General features: G+C 53.7%; 1 protein-coding gene across 1 annotated transcript in view; it reads left to right on the top strand.

Moving 5' to 3' along the window:
- The window catches only part of WNT7A (Wnt family member 7A), a 67,640-nt gene that overhangs the window by 20,744 nt on the left and 25,159 nt on the right, over positions 1–21,737 (top strand). Inside the window, exon 3 of the mRNA XM_030849522.3 lies at positions 1,616–1,887. Within this exon, the coding sequence (XP_030705382.1) occupies positions 1,616–1,887 (272 nt within the window). The remainder of the gene's footprint in view (positions 1–1,615; positions 1,888–21,737) is intronic.

Below are 21,737 nucleotides of genomic sequence, written 5' to 3'. Positions count from 1 at the left end.
CTGCACCTGATGATTCTTTCTCTGATGTCTGTGAGGGTCTAATCTCGCTGTCGCCTGGTTCCTCCAGTGTATCCTTTTCTCGTGGGTTTGATTCTCAGTAGTGTGAGCTGGTGCCTGGAGACGGAGGCTCAGGCAGAGGAGGAACTGGTCCAAGTCACGGTCAGTCAGTGGCAGAGCTGGGATTGAATCTGGGCGTATGGGCTCCAGCACCCCCGTATTAACAGGGCCGCCGTGGAATGTCAGGGCCAGGCGTCGGCACAGTGAAGCCGTCGGTCCAGCAGGTGGACAGGCCTACGTGTCTGCAGGGTGCGGATGCGGTGGCCAGGGGTCGGCGTGCAGGTTGTTGGCATCCTAGCAGCCTGGGTGAGGGGCTGCGAAGTGAAGGAGGGACGGGTGAGAAGGTCCACCTGAGTCGGGGTGACGGTGTCCTGAGAGACTTCTCCATCCCTGGGGCCTCTTCCTCTAGGGTGCTTCCCTGACCTGCACCCACCCTGGCTCTGAGAGCGAACGCGCTGAGTGCCTACACTAGGCACGGGGTCTGGGTTCATCTCCATCCCAGCAGGAGGTGCCTCTCTGGGACCCAGGGAGGCCGGGAGGTTGGGTGGCAGGGCGTATCTGCACCAGGCCTAAGTGACCGCCCCCCACTCTTGCACCCCAGCTACTCAGGACCCTTCCACCCCACTTAACAGCTCAGCACCGCCCTGCAGGGCCCTTGTAAATTCTTAACATGTGGCTCCCAGCCCCCCAGCAGGGCCATCTCCACCTCCACGTAGCTGGGAAGCCCTGCGGGGAAGTGACACCTCAGCAGCTCCCCAGGCCCCCATTGACCCTTTGCTATCCTGTCCCTCCTGCCTGCCCACGAGCAGTCCCTCTCCCCTCCCGCAGCCCTTGTCCCCTGTGTCAGTCGGAGTCCCGAGGATGCAGGTCCCAGCCTTCTCTGGAGATGCTCACAGTCGAGTGAGGGGGCCACGGGGGTCCAGACCTCTAGACAGCAGGTGACACAGCAGCGATAGCAAGGCCACGAGCACAGGAGCTGCTGTGTCAGGCAGGTGCCACGAGCCAGGCAGGGCGCTGAGAGCTTCACATGGACAAACTCTACTCTCTTATCATCCCCGTGAGAAAGGGACTATTGCTGTGTCCCCACTTTCCAGCGACGAGACTGAGACACAGGGAGGGGGTGGTGGCGGCTGAAGGTGGCAGAGCTACAGACCGATGTTCTGGGGTTTCAGCCTAGGCCTCTGGCTCCAGAGCCTGGGTGCACTGTGGTGGTCAGAGTGCTGCGTTACAGTTTGTCACCAGGTGCCACGAGTGCTGTGCGTGTGTGCAGCGGGCATGGCCACATCAGCCTGGGGGGAGTGGGTGGCCATCCACAGAGGAATCCCTCTTCTGGTCTCCAGCCTCTCTCCTCCGCTGCCCCGTCGACTCCCCATGGGCGTTCAGTGACTGGGGATTCAACGGGGATGTGCGTGATGGGGGTGCCTGGGACGGAGTTTTCTCGGAGTGAGGAACGGGCGCTCAGTCAGTCTCTGTGGTGCCCCGACAGTGAGCTCAGCCTCCCTTCCCATCCCAGGACGCCCTGGACCTGAGCCCAGCCTTTCCACTCTTGTCCCCGCAGGGAGCCGGGAGGCCGCCTTCACCTACGCCATCATCGCAGCCGGCGTGGCCCACGCCATCACTGCTGCCTGCACCCAGGGCAACCTGAGCGACTGCGGCTGCGACAAGGAGAAGCAAGGCCAGTACCACCGGGACGAGGGCTGGAAGTGGGGTGGCTGCTCTGCCGACATCCGCTACGGCATCGGCTTCGCCAAGGTCTTTGTGGATGCCCGGGAGATCAAGCAGAATGCCCGGACTCTCATGAACTTACACAATAACGAGGCAGGCCGAAAGGTAGGCAGCTAGGGAGGGGAGCCGGGCGGCTCTTGCAGAGATGCTGCAAAATGGCTTATTCATAACAACTGGTGTTGGGTGTCTGGCGATGGGCCACAGGGCTCTGCCCGTAGCCTCATTCTGCTTGCATCTGTTGTCGATTTGCTGCTGGTCAGGATTTCTGTGTGGCATGACACTTGTCAGTTACTGACAAGGTTGAATAATCGAATCTCTGTTTAAACATTGGATGTAACTCAGCAAGATGGAAAGAGGGACGGATGTGAACTGTCATCCTCGGGCCCACAAAATCAGCTGTACAAAACTCTGATTGTGGGGAGGAGTTGAGGTGAGTGCAGTAGGAGTCATTGCTGTAGGGCAGATGCCAGGGTTGGTGACGTATCCTTGGTCACCTTAACCAAGATCTGGAGCTCAAAATAATGGAGGTGACCATTCCCTCTTCACCGCCTCCTCAGATCCTCCTAGATTCTGGGCTCAGCTTGGAAGAGAGTCCAGGCTGTGCCAGGATGTTTCTAATGGAGGTGGCTGGCTTACAAAGGGGATGGGCACCCTATCCCGTGAGGCAAGGGAGCAGACAGGTTTGCCGGCAGAGTACAGTGAGGGCCTATGGGGTGGGGCTGTCACAGGAGGGTGGATCCTGCCTGTGTGAGGACCCGCAGGCCCCGGAGGTACTGGGCAAGGAGGGGCTCTGATGGGCCAGGCCAGACAGGGAGGGAGGGCTCCATGCCGCCGGGGTGGAGGACGGACCACTGCAGTGACAGGGTATGTGTGGGCACCACTGGGGGGGCCAGGCAGGAGTAGTGGTGAAGAGAATGGGGGAAACCGTGCCCAGGGCTGTAGAGACCAAGGAACACAGGCCCCATCCGTGGGGCCCCCAGCTTGGCTCCAGCCCGTGGAGGCTGTGCGGGAATGCCGGCCCAGGGTGGCCTCATCCTCTGGTTTTAGACCCAGATTTTCATGCACAAGCACTTAGTTTTTTAGGCGTTGGCATTTAAAATTGGTCGTCACCAGTGACTCTTAAAAAATGTAGAAAAAGGAAAAAAGAAAGAGGATTGCTATAGGAGCTCAAACACACACATGCTGGCTAAGGGTGGGCCTCGAGCTGCCCATTTGGGTGCCAGCTGACCTGGTTTGGCTAGAACATGTCCGTGGGCCAGCAGTCCTCTCGCTCAGTCCTGTGCATGAAACAGGACAAGCTGAGTTCCCTGTGCTTCTCACAGCGTCCCTGTGAACGGTGGCCTCATTATCCCATTTTGCAGGTGAAGAGATGGAGGAACAGGGGGATTGTCACGTGCTAATCGGGAGCAAAGCCAGGATGTGAAGCCTGGCGTCTGGTTCTCGGGTTGGTGTCCTTTGCACAGTGCGGGCTGGCGGTGGGCTGCCTGGGTTCAGATCCGAGCTCTGTTGCTCGCTTCTTCCTGGGAAGGAAGCAGAGATGGCAGGAGTGTCCTCGCGGGGAGAAGGCAGGAGAGCCCTTCCCCAGGGCTGGCACACAGCTGGTCCTCAGCACGGGGTGGGTGTGACCCCAGACCGAGGGAGGGAGCTGTCTGGTAAGTGGTGTTGGGGGGTGGCTTGCCCACCCGTGTACAGACGAATGGGAGGCACCAGGAGCCCTTCCTCCTGCCTTGGGATTCCCTCCCTCCCTCCCTCCCTCCTCTGCAGTCTCCGGGCACATCTGGTGTGTCAGAGCCTCCCAGGCGGCCACGGTGAGTCACGCAGCAGGCTGCTCACCTGGTCTGTCCTAGGATGATGGCCGGGGTAGATTGCAAGGCCCTGCCGGCCCTGCCCTGTGCTGGAAGCTCCTGCTCAGGGCGGCACATTCCTCCAGGGTTCTCAGCTCTTCATCCCTCCCGATTTCTACGGTCAGATCACTTCCTAGGGCTGAGGTCATAGGTCATGGGGTCCCTCCTGGCCTTGAAGCTCTCATCCCTGGGAGTGGACAGGAGAGGGACAAGTGGCTTCCGTCTCCCCCTGTTTCCTCCTGTGTGGCTACCTGGTCCAGCCACAGTGAGAATGAGGGGAGAGAGCGCTCAGCTGGGGGAAGGAAGGTCCCACGCACATCAGGCGGAAGAGGGTTTCTTTTTTGGATTTCCTTCCCATTTAGGTCACCTCAGAGCACTGAGTAGAGTTCCCTGTGCTATACAGCAGGTTCTCATTAGTTATCTGTTTCATACATAGTAGTGTATATATGTCAATCCTAATCTCCCAGTTCATCCCACCCCCTTCCCCCCTTGGGGTCCATACATTTGTTCTCTACATCTGTGTGTTTATTTCCGCTTTGTGAATAAGTTCATCTGTACCATTTTTCTAGATTCCGCGTATAAGCGATATTATATGATATTTGTTTTTCTCTTTCTGACTTACTTCACTCTGTATGACAGTCTCTAGGTCCATCCACGTCTCTGCAGATGACCCAATTTCATTCCTTTTTATGGCTGAGTAATATTCCATTGTATATATGCACCGCATCTTCTTTATCCATTCGTCTCTTGATGGACATTTAGGTTGCTTCCATGTCCTGGCTATTGTAAATAGTGCTGCAGTGAACATTGGGGTGCATGTGTCTTTTTGAATTATGGTTTTCTCCGGGTATATGCCCAAGAGTGGCCTTGCTGGGTCATATGGTAGTTCTATTTATTTATTTTATTTTATTTTATTTTTGGCTGTGTTGGGTCTTCGTTGCTGCGCGCGGGCTTTCTCTAGTTGCGGTGACCAGGGGCTACTCTTTGTTGCAGTGCACGGGCTTCTCACTGTGGTGGCTTCTCTTGTTGTGGAACATGGGCTCTAGCTATCTGGGCTTCAGTAGCTGTGGCCCTCAGGCTCAGTAGCTGTGGCTGGTGGGCTCTAAAGCGCAGGCTCAATAGTTGTGGTGCATGGGCTTCGTTGCTCCGCGGCATGTGGGCTCTTCCTGGACCAGGGCTTGAACCCGTGTCCCCTGCATTGGCAGGCGGATCCTCAACAGCTGCACCACCAAGGAAGCCCTGGTAGTTCTTTTTTTTTTTTTTTTTTTAAGGACCTTCCATACTGTTCTCCATAGTGGCTGTACCGATTTACATTCCCACCAACAGTAGGAGGGTTCCCTTCTCTCCACATGGGAGAGGGTTTCCTGAGCCACCAGCGCCAGCAGGCTTGAGGCTGTGCTTGCTGTTCAGGGCAGCTCTGGGGTGATGCAGATGATGGGACCATCATATGTTGTAAGGTCAACCTCAGGGGCCTTTTTGGAGTAGGTGGACCCCACCTACTCCAAGGTTTGGCTTGGCAGAGAAGAGAGGTAGGGGCAACCCAGGTAGTGGCCAAAGGCCCAGAGGAGGGGCTTGGGGCCAGTCCAGGGGCCCAGACTGGCTGGTCTGTGAGCCCCTGAAGGGGTGGCTGCAGCCAGAGGGCTGCAAGGTCACCTTCCAGGCCAGGGAGTGAGAGCCGTGAGTTTTCCCCTCAGGGCTGCCCTGTCCTTACGGCTTGAGTTCCAGCTCCGATATCCCCTCTTCAGAGAGACTTCCTTCTCAACCCCTTCCTAGCCTTTCCCCTCCCCAGATCATAAGCTTGTTAAGGACAGAGACCTCATGCATCACATTCACAGCTGCACCCCAGGGCCTGGTGTATAGAGGCGCTCTATGTACGTGCGGAGTGAATGGTTGAGTCCCCTACGGTCACTGGGGAGCCACTGATGGTTCTGGAGCAGCGGGTCAGAAGTCTCAGAGACTGACTCCAGGGCAGCAGAGCGAGGCCTTGGGCGGTGTCAGGAACGGGGTGTGGGCATCCTTGGTGGGGTGCGCAGGTTGGGCCTCACTTGACACTTCTGAGCAGGAATGGTTTTCCCAGCTCAGGGTACCCCCTGCACTCCCACCGTCCCCTGCTGCCTAGCTCCACTCTGGTTCAGGAGGACGCTTGAGGGTCACCTCCTGGAAGGGCAGTTCAGCCAGACACTATATGTTTTCCAGAGCCAAGAGGTAGAATTTGGGACTCCCCAGTGGACACAGGAAAGGCCTGATTAACCACCAGTCCAGCCCCTTTGTGGTTTGGGGGTGCAAACAGAGGCCCAGAAAGGATCCCGACTGGCCCTCAGCTATGCAAGGCAGTGGCCACACCCCTTGGCCAGGGCACGGCAGGAAGGTGGTCTCCCAGCCTAGCCCCTCGCTCCCAGACGTGGGGCACCCCAAGGGCCCAGACACAGATCCGAGCGGCCAGGAGCAGGGCAGCCGCCTAGCCTGGGGAAGGTAAGGCTCAGTGTGTATCATCTCTGGGTTCCATCCCTTCTGGGGGCCTCAGTTTCCTCATCTGTCAAATGGCACTATGATCCTTGGTCTGTTCTGGATCCCAGGTGCTAGTCAGGGCCAGGCGAGGGCACACACTGGAGACCCCCAGGATCCTGCGGCCTGCCATTTATTCAAAGGCACGGGACCCCATTCCAGAAACTCTGCCCACAACAGGCTTCCGTGGGCCCCATGCACAGTGGAGCTGGAACCGGCAGGAGAGGGGCCAGCCCGCAGCCGCCCCTGGCTGAGCGTCTCGGGAAGGATCACAGATGTGTTTATCACCGGCTCCCTCCTCCTGCTGTGAGAAGACAAGACTCAACCTGACCACAGGCTCTGGGGCTTGTTGGCAGCTGGTGCGAGAGAAAAGGGGGAGGGGGAGGTGGGGAAGGGGTGCGTGTCCCAGAGCCGAGGTGGTGGCCCGCTGAGTGAGCGGAGATTCAGGGCTTGTCCTCCGGGCGGCCCTTGGGGTGGCAGGGTGCCCCCGACTCAGCTGGCAGATCAAGAGGAATAATGCCGCGGGGGGGCACCTGCCCTCACAGGTCTCCGGTTTGGGTCCGGCCCAGGCAGAGCCAGGGTTTCACCTGCAGATGTGGCCGCAGGGCTGGGGGTGTCTGTGCCCTGCCTCCCCCCGGCACTGTCTTGTGCAATTGTGTGGTCTGCAGGGTTGAATCAGAGGGGTCACAGTAGAAGACAGGAATGGGGGAAGCCAACAGGTCCTTTGGGGACGTGATTTTTGAATCAGAGTCTATCTCTATTGGAATTTTAGGGCCATGGTATTTTGGCATTGAAATCACAGACGGTTCAGGCTGGGACTGTAGAATGTTAGGTTTACACCCTCACATGGGGGGCTTGGAATCAGGATCTTTGGTTGGGAGGGAGAGAGGCGTCAGAAGCGGTGGGTTGAAATCTCTTTGTTTTTTTTTTAAGTATAGGTACATTTTAATGAAGTCATTTTTTTTTAGATTAACTTGAGTTAATCTAAATTTTAAATTTGCAATTTAAGAAACAAACAAAAAACGATTCACAAGAAATTTGCACTGGAGTAACTTTGAATTGTATTTCTTATTAACGGTTGAAGGTATAGCTCATAGTTGGTGGTAGTGTGAAGGAGCCAATAAGAAAACTTTAAATTGCTGTTTGAAATCTTTGTTTTTTTAAAAAATTGTATTTATTTTTGGCTGCATTGGGTCTTGGTTGCTGCGTGCGGGCTTTCTCTAGTTGCTGTGAGCGGGGGCTACTGTTCGTTGCGGTGCGTGGGCTTCTCATTGTGGTGGCTTCTCTTGTTGTGGAGCACAGGCTCTAGATGCGTGGGCTTCAGTAGTTGCAGTACGCGGGCTCAGTAGTTGTGGCTCGTGGGCTCTAGAGTGCAGGCTCAGTAGTTGTGGCGCACGGGCTTAGTTGCTCCGTGGCATGTGGGATCTTCCTGGACCAGGGCTTGAACCTGTGTCCCCTGCATTGGTGGGAGGATTCCTAACCACTGCGCCACCAGGGAAGCCCCGGGTTGAAATCTTTGGATGGTGGAATCTTTGTGGCTTTGAATCGTTTCTTTCCCACCTTTGGGGCAGTGAGGATATGAACTCACCGTGCTTCTTGCCCTCAAGGTGCTCTGTCTGGTGACAGAGGCATTTAAGAGGAGCAAAAATGATGATTCAGGGCTAAACACCGCAGGAGAAATGCAACACAGAAGGTGCGTAAGAGCTCATAGGAGGGTACGGTTTCTTCTCGGAGGAGTCTGGACACTTTTGGGGCAAGAAGAAGGGACCCTTTAGTAGGGCTTTGAAGGATAAGTAGGAGTCCACCAGGTGGACAAGGCAGGTGGGGGGGAGGGCAGTTCAGGGAGAAGTAACGGCATCTATAAAAGCATGAAGTCCTGAAAAGGCATGATTAGGTGGGGGCGGACTGCGTGCATCTGGGGAGAGGGGATGATGGGTGATGAGACTGCAGAGGTGGTTGGGGTCAAGTGCAGGGCCTTGCCTGCCAGGGTGGCAGCTGGTGCCCCACCCAGCAGGGACCACGGGTAGGCAGGAGGGATAGCTGTTTTGGAGCAGAAGAGGCAGGACCCGCCTTGGGTTGCACTTGGGGTGGATAGGTGGGCGCTCTACCTCACTGGGGTCAGGCACTGGGGCGTGTGGAGTCTGGACTTGAGGGGAGATGATTATTAGGGTGCTTTTGGGCATGTGAGTGGGAGAGCCTGTGGGCATCACATGGAGATGCCCAGGGGCCACTGGTGCCTGGAGAGAGGTCTTGGTTGGAGCCACTTCCTGGCAGCCACCAACGCGAGGCAGTTGCCAAAGCCCTGGCATTTGGCAGGATTGGCCAGCAGGAAGATTCTAGTGGGAAAGCCCAGAGCCGGCCACAGCCCTGAGGAAATGGGCACTGGGGCAGGAGGGCTATGGGACACAGAAGAGCAGACAGGGAGGTGGGTCCTTGTAGATGCATCCCTGAGCACTGAGCTCAGAGCCCCCTTCTGCTGCATCCTGGCTCTGGAAGCTGGGCTGCGGGGCCGGGGGTCCGGGCTCTCCACGCCTCGCTGATGCTACTGCACCGGGCCGGGGGTGCCGTCGAGGCCTTGCCGGCCACTGAGGGCAAAGTGTGCTGGGAGCTCTGGGGGCCCCAGGGAGGGAGGGGGCCTCCACAACCCCTTCCTGGGAGCGTGGTGACTGAGCCCAAGAGAGGCAGCCCTGGGGATGGGGGCCCAGCTGGGACGGGGCTGGCCCCTGCTGGAATGTGCTCCAAGGGAGGTGAGCTCAGGGGGATGGAATTCCACCCAAACGAGAGTCACCTCCCAGTCCCTGCCCAGCCTCTGCGCGCGGAGGGTGCTGGTCTTGTCCCTTCCTGCCCTGCCCTGTCTGGTCTGGGTGCTCCTGGGAGCTGGATTTCCACCCTGCCCTGGCTGCAGGCAGGCCTGTGAGTCAGGGGACACCAGGGACCTGGCCTCTGGCAGCTGGGGCGGGGCCCCGATAAGGCTTGCTCAGCTATGCTCTCCTCTGCTGTCCCGAGGGCCACTTGCATATTTGACCGGATAGAATGGTCAGTGGTGGCACGTTGAGGGCCCGAGGAGCCAGGCCCTGCCTGGCCTGAAGCCAGCTGACCAGGCCGGGCTGTGAGGAGGCCTCCGCAGGCCGCCGTGCCCTCCCTTCCTGCTCCAGCTCTGGTGCAGGTGTGGGTTCTTCCCTTCCCAGATGCAAAGGCTTCCAGCTGGAACTTGAGGGACTTGGACCAGGGGTGGCCTTGGGCAGATCCCGGCCCTCCAGGGCCTCAGTTTCTCCCATGGTGGGACCTCGTGTCTCAGAAGGGTCTTCTAGTTCTGACATGTGGGGGTAGGGAATACAGGGTTCTTAGGACCACTGGACACCAACTATGTCTCCAGCCACACGCTCCTGCAGTCCGCCAAGCTTGTTGCCGCCTCAGGGCCTTTGCACATGCTGTTTCCCCTGTCTGGAAGGCCCTTCCCTCAGATGTTTGCATAACTAGTTCCTGCTGTTCCTTCAGGTCTCTGCTCAGACGTCGCCCTCCCGGGGAAGCCCTCTCTCACTTTCTGACTTTCCTCCCCTTTCTCCACCTCGGCTCTGTCTGTACACTGTCTTGCTTTATTTTCTCTATAACACTTAACACCATATGAAACGATTTTATTTGCACAGTTCTTTACGTCTTTATTCCTTCTGTCCTCCCACTACAATGTCAGTACCACGAGGGTAGGGGTGGCCTGAGTTTACAGCTGTATCCCCTGTGCCTAGAACAGTGCCTGGCACATAGTAAGTATTCAAGAAATATTTGTTGAGTGAATGAATGACGTGACAGGTGTCTCCTCTTACCTGGGGCAATTTCCCAGGAGTAGGGTTGCCAGATAAAAAACAGGACTCCCAGTTAAACTTGAGATAACAAATATTTTTTAGTACAAGTATGTCCCCAATATTGTGTGGAGCATACTTATAGCAAAACTTTATTCATTATTTATCTCAAATTAAAACTTAAATGGGTTTCTGGCACTTTTTTTTTTTTTTTTTTTTGGTGATATGCGGGCCTCTCACTGTTGTGGCCTCTCCCGTGGTGGAGCACAGGCTCCGGACGCACAGGCTCAGCGGCCATGGCTCACGGGCCCAGCCGCTCCGCGGCATGTGGGATCTTCCCGGATCGGGGCACGAACCCGTGTCCCCTGCATCGGCAGGCGGACTCTCAACCACTGCGCCACCAGGGAAGCCCCGGTTTCTTGCACTTTTAAATTCAAATTTTTATGTTGAGATATTGTCAACTCATGTGCAGTTGCAAGAATTCAGAAAGATCCTATGTGCCCTTGGCCCGGTTTTCCCCAACAGCTCGTAAAATTATATAGTATCCCAACCGGGTATTGATATCAGTATAGTCACGACACAGAACATTCCACTGTGAGGATTCCTGTGCTACCCTTTTGGAGCCAGATCTCCTTCCCTCCCTCCTTTATCCCCTCCTAATCCCTGGCAGCCACTAATCTGTTCTCTATTTCTACAGTTTTATCATTTCAAGATTGTTATATAGATGGAATGGTACGGTGTGTAATCTGTTGGGATTGGCTTTTTTCACTCAGCATAAGCCCCTCAAGATTCATTCAACTTGTTGCATTTATGAATAGTTTGTTCCTTTTTATTGCCGAGTGGTGTTTCACAGCATGGAACCGTTCATCTGTTAAAAGGCCGCCTGGGTTGTTTCCAGTTTGGGGCTATGACAGATAGGCTGCTGGGAACAGTTTTGGTGTGAACGCAGGGTTCCATTTCTCTGGGCTAGATGCCCAAGAGTGTAACTGCTGGATCGTACGGTAGTTGTACGTTTAGCCTTGTAAGAAAGGGCTAAACTTTTCCAGAGTGGTTGTGCCGTCTTACATTACCACCAGAAATGTGCAAGGGGTCCTGTTTTGCTGCATCCCCTCCAGCGTTGACGGTCACCACTGTTTTTTGGTTTTGCCGTTCTGAGAGGTGTGTGCAACATCTCACTGTGATTTTAATGACTGTTTCCCTAACAGCTAGTGATGTGGACCGTCTTTCCACGTGCGTATTTGCCGTCTGTACGTCCTCTTCAGTGGAATGTCTGTTCGTGTCTTTTGCCCATTTTCTAATTAGATTAGGTTTTTACTGTTGAGTTTTGAGATTTCTTTGTATGTTCTGGATCCTAGTCTTCTGTCAGACACGTGGTTTGCAGTTTTTTCCTCCCAATTTATAACTTGTCTTTTCCTCCTCTTCATAGGCTCTTTTGCAAAGCAAAAATTTTTAACTTTGATAAGGTCCAATTTATCAGTTCTTCCTTTTACGGATAGTGCTTTTGTGCTAAGAACTGTTTGCTGAGCCCTGGGTCCTGAAGATTTTGCCCTGTGTTTTTTTCTAAAAGCTTTGTAGCTTTACATTTAAGTCTTTTGTTTTTTAAAATTAATTAATTTTAAATCAACCAACTAAGGTTTGTTTCTTTTTTAAATTGAAATTTTTAGTTCGCAAATTTGATTTTTTTTTTTTTCTTATTTTCTTTGGCCGCACCTCATAGCATGCAGAACTTTCCTCACCAGGGATCGAACCCATGCTCCCTGCAGTGGAAGTGCAGAGTCATAACCACTGGACCACCAGGGAAGCCCCTTGAAATTGATTTTTAAAATGTATTTATTTTTTATTATAGTAAAATACCCATAACATAAAACTTACCATGCCACCCATTTTTAAGTGTCTGGTTCAGTGGCATTAAGTACATTCACACTGTTGTGCAGCCGTCACCACCATCCATCCCCAGAACTTTCTCATCTTCCCAAACTGAAACTGTTGCCATTAACCACTAACTCTCCTCCGCCCTCCTCAGGCCCTGGCAGCCACCGTCCACTTTCTGTGTCTATGAATCTGACTGCTCTAGGGGCCTCATGTGAGTAGGATCAGACAGTGTCTGTCCTTTTGTGGCTGGTTTATTTCACTGAGCAGAATGTCTTCAAGGTTCCATGATCCATTTTGAATTAACTTTTATATAAGGTGCATATATTAGGTCAGGGTTATCGTTTTGTCTGTTTATGTTCTCAGCCTGGCAACCCCTGCCCAGCCCCTGCTGCCCCGTGGAGGAGGCTGGTCTCCAGACAGTACTGAGAAAAATCATTTCAGAACCAGACTCCCTTCCTTGGGCCCATTTAATAGATGAGAGACTGACACCACCGCGGAGGCCCTGCCAAGGCCACACACAGCAAGGGGGCGGGGCAGGATTCACACACAGCAAGGGGGCGGGGCAGGATTCACACACAGCAAGGGGGGCGGGGCAGGATTCACACCCAGGGCCTGGCTCCCAGGTCCTCCTGCCCCCTCCTCCCCACATGACTGGCTGGGGCAGGTGGGGCTGGGCGGGGCTGACGTGTCCACTGGGGAATGCCCACTGGGATGACCAGGCCGGGATGTGCAGGCCTGGAGGAAAAAGTCAGACAGGTCCGGAGCGGAAGCCACTGAGGAGGGGCTGGAGGGGAACCAACTCGGGCCCGGGTGGAGGACGCCCACGAGGCCTGAGGGTTTTTTTCCAGTTTTCTCCGATGACACAGCGAGGGCAGGGCCCAGCCAGGTCCGGTGGGTGATGCTGCCATGATAGCAGTGGATGGTGCCGGGGAAGGGAGGGGATGAGATGGGGGGGACGGGGGTGGGGAGCCGGGGCGGGGTAGGAGCAGCCCTTCTCACAGAGAAGGGAAATGTCTGTGGGTCCCCAGCCTCGTGAGGCCTGGTCCTCAGCACCCCACTTTGCTCTGGGCTACTGAGACCCCTTCCCGACCCCAGTCTGGGTGGGCGTGGGCGGCCTGGGGCAGGCCCAGAGGGGGCAGCTGGACACACCAGCCTAGGAGGGGCTCGGGAACTCAGCCTGGAGTGGGCCACCTCGGGGGCTGTCACTGTCCTGCAGTCAGTGAAGGGCTGGGGGCGGGGACGGTGGGAGGGCGGCAGGCAGGACCAGGACCATGGAGTAGAGGAATGTGGGAAGATGCAGGTTGCAGCTGTGATGAGAAAAATGGGATAAGCCGGAGGGCAGGTGCCTGTTTGATGGGAGAATGTAGACGATGGGGTACATACTGACTTAACCTCCACGAGTCCTGTGAGGCTGACGTTCTCCGCTGTTCTCTCCATTTTACAAATGGGAAAACGGAGGCCCAGAGAGGTAAAGAAATTTGCCCAAGGCCACACAGCTGGCAGGTGCTGCCCTACGGTCTGAATCCAAGTAGTCTGGCTCCAGACCCAGTTCTTGACCTCTGAACTGTTTCACCAGCCCTGGGGCTTCTTGGACTCAGATATGTTTATCCTCAGACCCAGTTCTCACATCCTGCCATTCCAAAATGTTGTCCTAAGATTCTCCAATCCCCTGTTTGGGGCAACTTGGAGACTCTGGGGTCCCCAGCCCCCAAAAGGCCCCAGTGTCTGGTGGTTTGGGGACTGTAGATTATTCTGGCACTGTTCGTGCTCCCCGCTCCTGGTCGCTGCGGCCCTGGGACGGCCCTTGGGCCACTGTCGTCTGCCTGAGAGAGGCCTCTTGCAGGCCAGGAGGGAGCTTGGCCACGTGGAGAAGAAGATTCTGTGCATTGCCCCTCCCCAGCAGGAGAGGGGGCCTGGACCACCATGGGGGGCGCAGGGGCTGGGCAAGGAGGTCCCCAGGAGTGCCCACACTGTGCAGAGACCTGGCACACCTCCTGCTGTCACGGGTTTTCTGGGCTGGCTCAGCCTAGGGAAGGCAGTGGGGGACCCACATCCTGTCCCCCTGCTGGATCCTCTCATCCTTCCGGGCAGGCGTGAGAGACACCTCGCCATCTCCCAGAGCCCAGCCTGGAGCCTGGCACCCAGTGGGTGCTCTCAGCGACGTGGCGTGACGTGAGTGCGAGGCTGGCATCCAGAAGGGGACTTAGAGGATTGGCAGGCCTGGGGGTTGGGAGTGCGTGTCCTCTGCCTTCCTGGGCACGGCTGTGCAGTGGATGGGGATGGACTGAGGATGGCTTGTCCCGGTGTGGGAGGCAGCCTCCGGAGACCATTCCCGGCTTCCCTGCTTCTCAGCTGTGTGGCCTTGGGCATGTTCACTTGCCTCTCTGTGCCACAGTTTCTCCATCTGTAAAGCAGGGACAGTGATCGCTTTGTAGAGTGTTGTGAGGGTTAAAAGATTAAATGCATTTAAAGTGCTTGCAGCTCTGCTGTCCTGTGTGGTGGCCACAGGCCACGTGGGGCTATTTAGATTAAATTAATCACAGATGAATAAGATTGAGCATTCACCCCCTCAGTCCTCACGTTCAGTGCTGGGTAGCCACGTGGCTCGTGACTTGCTGCAGGAAGGTCCGGTGGACAGACCAGCTTGGAGCGGCAGGTGCTGGGCTCGGGCTTTGGTGTCACTACTAAAGGGACCCGGAAAAGTCTCAGCAGCGCGGGGGAGCAATCCTTTCACCTCCCTGGGCCCCTGCCAGCCCAAGGCGGGGTCTCCGGTAGCGGCCGTGTCACTTCTCTTGGAAGGAATCCCCACCATGGCTGTTGGCCCTTCAGAGGGGGCACATTTGAAACCGGCTGAGGTGGGAGGGGGCGGCGTGGCGAGGCCCCGGGAGGCCTCCCAGGTGAGGTGCAGCCGAGGGGGCTCGGTTACACCACGGTGAGACCAAGTCAAAAGGCGCCCACCAGGGACAATTACCGCCTTTGTCCTCTGCAGGGGGAGTGGGACTCTCGGGTGTTATCAAATCTGCCCAGACAGGGGACAGGGAGCCAAGTGGTGGAGGGTGGGCAGGGGCGGGGCGGGGGGTGAGGAGGAATTGGCACCCAGGCGGCAGCGTCACTTGCCCTAATCTTGCACACTTGTGTGTCCTTTGAGGAGAAATCCAGGTACTATTATGTCCCGAAAAAGGACCCCTTACCTGACACAGGGCCTTCTTCAAGTCTTCACCCTGCAGTGTGCCTTCCAGACACTAATCCCGTGCTCTGTCTACACGAGTGAATCCGTTTCACTGGCCCGACCACCTTGGGGGTCCTTCTGAACTCCATGTCACAGATGGGCAGCTGAGGTCCAGCCAGTGACTTGAGCAGCGTCCCAGGGCAGCCCCCGCTGCAGCAGATCAAGGGCTCACCTGATCTCAGGATCTCCCCAGGACGTCGTGTGGAGGGGGCAGGCCCAGGGCCGGCTGGGGGTGGGCAGGGTCAGGCCAGCCCTCAGCTGCTCTGCGCGCCTCTCCCAAGGCCTGATGCACCATGTGCTGCCCCACACCTAGTGCTCTCCATAAATGATCCCCCAGGGAAGGTGTGGTTAGTCCCATTTTACAGATGAGGAGAGTGGAGGTAGAGTGGGTTTACCGAGGTGGCCCAAGTGGAAAACATCGAGCCAGGATTCCCTCCCAGCCATCCTGCTTCTGTAGCCCACGCGCTGCCCGTCCTCTCTGGGTCTCTTCTTAGCCCTCAAGTGTGTGTGTGTCTAGTTTAGACCTGGAAGGATTGGTCGTATTTTGAAATAATGATTCTCACAACGTTTGTAAGAACACTTTATAATTTGCGAGACCTTTTCTAACACTTTTCTCTGGCCGAGCCTCACAGCTTTCCTCCAAGCAAGCGGTGTAAATGTGCCCATTTTTCAGGCGACATACCAGAGGCTCAGGCCGGGCACCGCTCAGCCTGCAGGGTGGGGGGCTCTGCGGGGCATAGAGTCCTGGGTTGGGGGGAGGCCGGGGCCTCCTAGCAGGAATGACACGGCTGAGAAAAGTGGCCAGAAAAACCCTGACTCTGCCATTTGTTTGCTGCGTGCCCTTGGGTAGTCTCCCCCAGCCTTGGTTCCCTCAGTGGCAGAAAGGCCGTGATAACCTGCACTTCTCAGAGCCATCATGCTGAGTGAATGAGATGATGCCCGGGGGGTACCGAGGCCCACACTCTCAGGTGGTGAGTGCTCAGAAGACGGTAGCTATTGGTATGAATATTGTTATTACTATTATTAGTGGTGGTAGCAGCAGTAGTCATTCTAAAGCCACAGTTAGGTTTTAATTCCTATATTCCATTCTGTAGGATCTTTCTAGCTCTGAAGCTCCATGCTTCCCACGTACCATTCGTGTAGCCTGCTAGGAGGACTTGGGGAGGAGATGTCTGGGAATCCACGGAGATTTGTCACTTCACTGAAAAGAGGGGGTCGCTGGGGAGAACGCTGTTGCAATACCACATTGGCCCTCCTCACTTTGTGACAGGTGAGGTCCATCTGGGTCTCTCGGGGGTATCTGAGCTGCTCCCTGTGGAGAGAGCCCACCCAAGCCCGTGCCACACTCTGGGACCTGCACAGTTGTCTGTAAAGTCCAATCTCCAGCCCAGACCTCCTTCCAAACTCAAACCTCGTGCATCCAGCTGCCCCCCGCCCCCTGCTCCTGGACGTCTGCTGGCCCGGAACCCACCTGTTCGAAACCTCGCTGCAGGTCCTTCTCCCACAGCCATGCTCCTGCCTTCCATCCCCTGCCAGCTCAGGAAACAGCAGCCCCGTCCTCCCGGTTGTCTGGGCCCAAAACCTTGGCTTCATCCTGACTCCTTTCACACCCCACATCCAGCATGTTGGCTCTGCCTAAAACATCTGTCCAGGACCTTCCCTGTCTCACAGCCCGCACCCCTGCCCCCATCATCTCCCACCTGGAGTAGCACAACAGCCTCCTAACCCGTCTCCCTGCTTCCACCTTGGCCCCGGCAGCCTCTTCAAATGTAAGTTAAATCGTCTCCTCTCCGCTCATAACCTCACAGTGGCTCCCAACTCAATCAGAGGAGAAGCCGAAGTCATCACAAAGGCCGACAAGGCTCTTCATGACCTGGACCCCTGGGCCCCTTTGACCTCATCTCCTACTTCCCCTTCACTCACTCTGTTCCACCTACATTGTTCCTTAAACACACCGGGTGTGTCCCTACCTCAGGGCCTTTGCACTTGCTGTTCCCCCCTGCCTGGAGCGTTTGCTATCTGGACACCCACCCCCTCCCCTCCTCAAGTCTTTGCTCAAATATCACCTTCTTAAGGAGGCCTTTCCTGACCACCCTATTTGAAATTGCCCCCCATCTGCCTCACCACTTCCTGTCCGCTGTCATGTTTTCTTTTTCTACATGGCACTTACGACCACCTGACATAATATTGGTAAGTCGCCAAGTGATCCCAGCGTGGCTGGGGAAAAAGTGCTGTAGGAGGCTTCTGTGGGAACTGTACAGGCTCAGACAGAAGCTTTCCTCTCACCTATGTCTTCAGTATTTGTTCCAGAGGGTCGGTAGTAAATAGAGATTTTATTTTTAAATTCCTATGTCCCCTTATCTTACTCCAGGCACTATTCTAAGTACTTCATATATATTAACTCATAAAATTCTGATAAGAACCTAGTGAAGTAAGTACTATTTCAAAAAAAATTTTTTTGAAGTATGGTTGATTTACAATGTTGTGTTAATTTCTGCCATGCAGCAAAGTGACTCAGTTATAAATATATATATATATTCTATTTCATGTTCTTTTCCATCATGGTTTATCACAGGACATTGAATATAGTTCCCTGTGCTATACAGTAGGACCTTGTTGTTTATCCATCCTATATATAATAGCTTGCATCTGCTAATCCCAAACTCCCAATCCTTCCCTCCCCCACCCCCCCTTCTCTTGGCAACCACAAGTCTGTTTTCTATGTTTGTGAGTCTGTTTCTGTTTCGTAGATAGGTTCATTTGTGTTGTATTTTAGATTCCACATACAAGTGATATCATACGGTCTTTGTCTTTCTCCTTCTGACTTATGATGTAAGTAGTATTATCTCACTTTTACAAATGAGGACACTGAGGCACAGAGAAGTTCACTAACTCACCCAAGGTCACACAGCTAAAAAAATAGCCAGGATCTGAATCCAGGCAGTCTGGCTCCAGAGTCTCTACTCTTGCTATAGTTCTTCTCTTGTGTGCATTCATTCACTTAATCATTCACTAAATATTTATAACATATCTACTTTGTGTCAGGCACAAGATTTTAGAGACCAGCAGATGACTAAAAAATGGTCTCTGCCATCTCACACCAGTTAGAATGGGCATCATCAGAAAATCTACAAACAACAAATGCTGGAGAGGGTGTGGAGAAAAGGGAATCCTCCTGCACTGTTGGTAGGAATGTAAATTGATACAGCCACTATGGAGAACAGTATGGAGGTTCCTTAAAAAACTAAAAATAGAATTACCATATGACCCAGCAACCCCACTACTGGGCATATACCCAGAGAAAACCATAATTCAAAAAGACACATGCACCCCAGTGTTCACTGCAGCACTGTTTACAATAGCCAGGTCATGGAAGCAACCAAAATGCCCATCGACAGATGAATGGATAAAGAAGATGTGGTACAGATATACAATGGAATATTACTCAGCCATAAAAAGGACTGAAATTGGGTTATTTGTAGAGACGTGGATGGATCTAGAGACTGTCATACAGAGTGCAGTAAGTCAGAAAGAGAAAAACAAATATCGTATATTAACGCATATATGTGGAACCTAGAAAAATGGTACAGATGAACCGGTGTGCAGGGCAGAAATACAGACACAGTTGTAGAGAACAAATGCATGGACAACAAGAGGGGAAAGTGGCGGAAGGTGGTGGTGGGATGAGTTGGGAGATTGGGATTGACATGTATACACTAATATGTATAAAATGGATAACTAATAAGAACCTGCTGTATAAAAAAATAAAATTCAAAAAAAAAGGTCTCTGCTATCAGGGAGCTCACAGTCTAGTAGGAAATGCAAAACAAATAAATAAGGGGAAGGGAAAAATATATTCATTCAGCAAACATTCACTGACATCTACTAAATGTCAGCCCTCTGTTAGGCACTGGAAATCAGAGATAAGACACAGTTTGTGCTTCAAGGTGCTTACATTCTAATAACAGAGGGAAAGTGTGAATTACTGCGTGTAATCATGGCAGCATGAGCTGAATAGGGTAAAGGAGAAGGTAGGGGACTCTGGGACCCTGGGATAGGAGTTCTAACCATCTGGGGGTTGGTTTGGATGGGTCGATGGCTGAGTGGTTGGGCAGATGGATATGTGGATGGTTGGATGGATAAATAGATGATAGACAGTATTTTGAAGGATGGTTGGATGAATGGTTATATGGATGGATGAACAAATTTATGATTAGGTGGATAGATATTAGAAAATGGTTGGATGAATGGATGTACGGATGGATGGATGGATGTATAGATAGGTATTTGGAAGGGTAGGTGGATAGACAGAAAGAAAGTGTTTGGAAGGATGGTTGGATGAATGGTTATATGGATGGACAGGTAGATGGATGAATGGATAGTTATTTGGAAGCATGCTTGGGTGAATGGATGGATAAAAAGCTGAGCTCATTGCTGGCAAGTTGGACATTATCCCAGTGAGATCACCAGAACAGCTTAAAGAAAGGGACGGAAATCCATTCATTCTTTCAGCAAATGTTTATTAAGCACCTATTTATGTGTCTGGTACCATTTTAGGCTCTGGTATTAGATGGTACTTGCCTTTATGGAACTGACATTCCAGAGAGAAAGCAGAGGACAAACAAATAATCAAATATATATAGAATCTGCTGTCAGAGACTAATAAATACTATGATGACAAAGTAAAGCAGGTCGAGAGGGCAAAGGCGATGGAGGGGGCATTTTATCTTAGGGAGTCAGGAGAGACCTCTTTGAGAAGGCGAGTTCTGAACAGGAAGTGAGGAAGTGTGCCGTCTGAGGAATAGCATTTGAGGCAGAGGGAACAGCAAATGTAAGAGCCCAAGGCAAGGAGGCCAGTGTCACTGAGTGAGGGAGAGAGGAGATGAGGTCCCACATGGTGTGTTTGGAGTCTGGGGTCCGGTTGGGAGATATGGGCAGATCACCTTCTGGGCCCTATAAGGAGGGTGTGTGGGTTTGGTTATGTCCCGGAAAACCAATGGCAGACTTTGAACCTGGGCCAATTTGTGTTTGTGTTCCCTGCTCCCCTCGGTGGGGGTCCCAGCCCTGCATCCTCCTGGCCTCTTCACAGCTGGGAGGCTGTCAGCATTTTGATTACAGCTCCCAGCTCTCAATGGTTTACAGCTCAGCGGTGAAACAGGCCCTGGGCCACGGGTGGCACCTCGGAGAGATTTACTTGCTCACCATTTCTATATTTAGTGCTGTTTAATGCCTCTAGGCCAAGTTTTCAGAAAGAAAAAGGAGGAGGAATTTAGGGGGAGTTGGTTACTTTTTTTTTTTTTTAACACGTAGATCCATTTTTCAGTTGTTTTCTGAGATTATTGCCCAGACTTTAAAAAAGTTGCAGGATGCCAACTAATGGTGTATTCTGGGACATCGTTCGTTTCTAAGAGAGCCTAGTCTCCGCTAAGCTGCCCTTTTCTCTTGAAGGTTTGTGTCTGCTTTCTGGTGAGCGCGAGCTGGACCGAGTGTGTGACTCAGGGGGCGAAGGTATCCATTACTTAATATTTCACAGAATACGGCTGGACTTCAGGCCGTTTGCTCTCACTGACCCCTAAAGCGGGGTCCCTCAGACCCCCAGCCAAGGCATCTGCAGGGCATCTCAGATTTTAATTTACACACGAATCACCTGAGGAGTGTGAAGACGCAGCTTCTGATTCTGCAGGCCTGGGATGAGGCCTGAGAGTCTGCATTTCCAACAAGCTCCCGGGTGATGCCCTGGGACCAGTCTTTGAGCTCAAGGATTTTCATCAGTGCTGTCCAATAGAAATTAATACGAGCCACACAGGTAACTTAAATTTTCTAGTAGCCACATCAAAAAGGTAAAAAGGATGACAGTGAACTTAATAATATCTTTTATTTAATCTAATATGTCCAAAATATTGTCACTTCCCTGTGTAATCGATATGAAAATACTGAGATGGTTTGCGTGCTTTTTTTTTCCGTACGTCTTTGAAATCTGGTAGTTGCTTTACACTTAGAGCACATCTCCGTTCAGACTAGCCACAGTTCAGGCGCTCGTGTGGCTGGTGGCTCCCCTCTTGGATGGCACATATCTCAATGTGGCTTGAATACCTCTGGTGACAGGGAGCTCCCTCCCTCCTGGGACGTTCACTCCATCCCCACAGGCTCTTAGTTGGGATTTGCCCCCAGGCCAACTGGGAAGAGCCAGCTTCACTCCCTGGGTCTCCGAGCTGGTTGGCATCCTCTGCAGAGAACCGTCTTGCAAAAATGCGGAGGGCCCCTCGAAGCCCTCCCCTCCGGCTCCCTCCTGTGAGCAGGCCCCTCACGCGCTCTGCCTCAGCGATGGTCTCTGTTGTTGTTCTTTCTTGTTGAAGAACCGGGGTCAGGGAGTTTCGATGCTGTTCCCCTGATCGCCCAGCCAGGAGGTGGCAGAGCTAGGGCTCCAAGTAAGGACATTGAGACCTCTCCTCCCTCTGCTGTCAGAGGCTCCAGGTCCTTCCTGGCCCACTCGAGCTCCTCCAGGCACACAGGGCCGGCCCACCTGGACTGACGGAGCCGCAGCGCTGGCCAGGAGGGTGGGCATCAGAAGCCACATGGCCCCGGGGCTCAGATCCTGTGTCAGCTCCTTGTTGCCACAGAGCAGTAAGAAGCAGCTCGTCCCCCCACCATGCCCACCCCCTGCCCGGGGGAGAGCCCCCGCCATCTCGGCTGGAAACTGCCCTGGGA

Source organism: Globicephala melas, chromosome 11 (genome assembly GCF_963455315.2).
Source record: "Globicephala melas chromosome 11, mGloMel1.2, whole genome shotgun sequence".
Lineage (NCBI taxonomy): Eukaryota > Metazoa > Chordata > Mammalia > Artiodactyla > Delphinidae > Globicephala > Globicephala melas.
The sequence above is the reverse complement of the archived record's forward strand: the minus strand, read 5'-3'. Positions and strand labels throughout refer to the sequence as shown.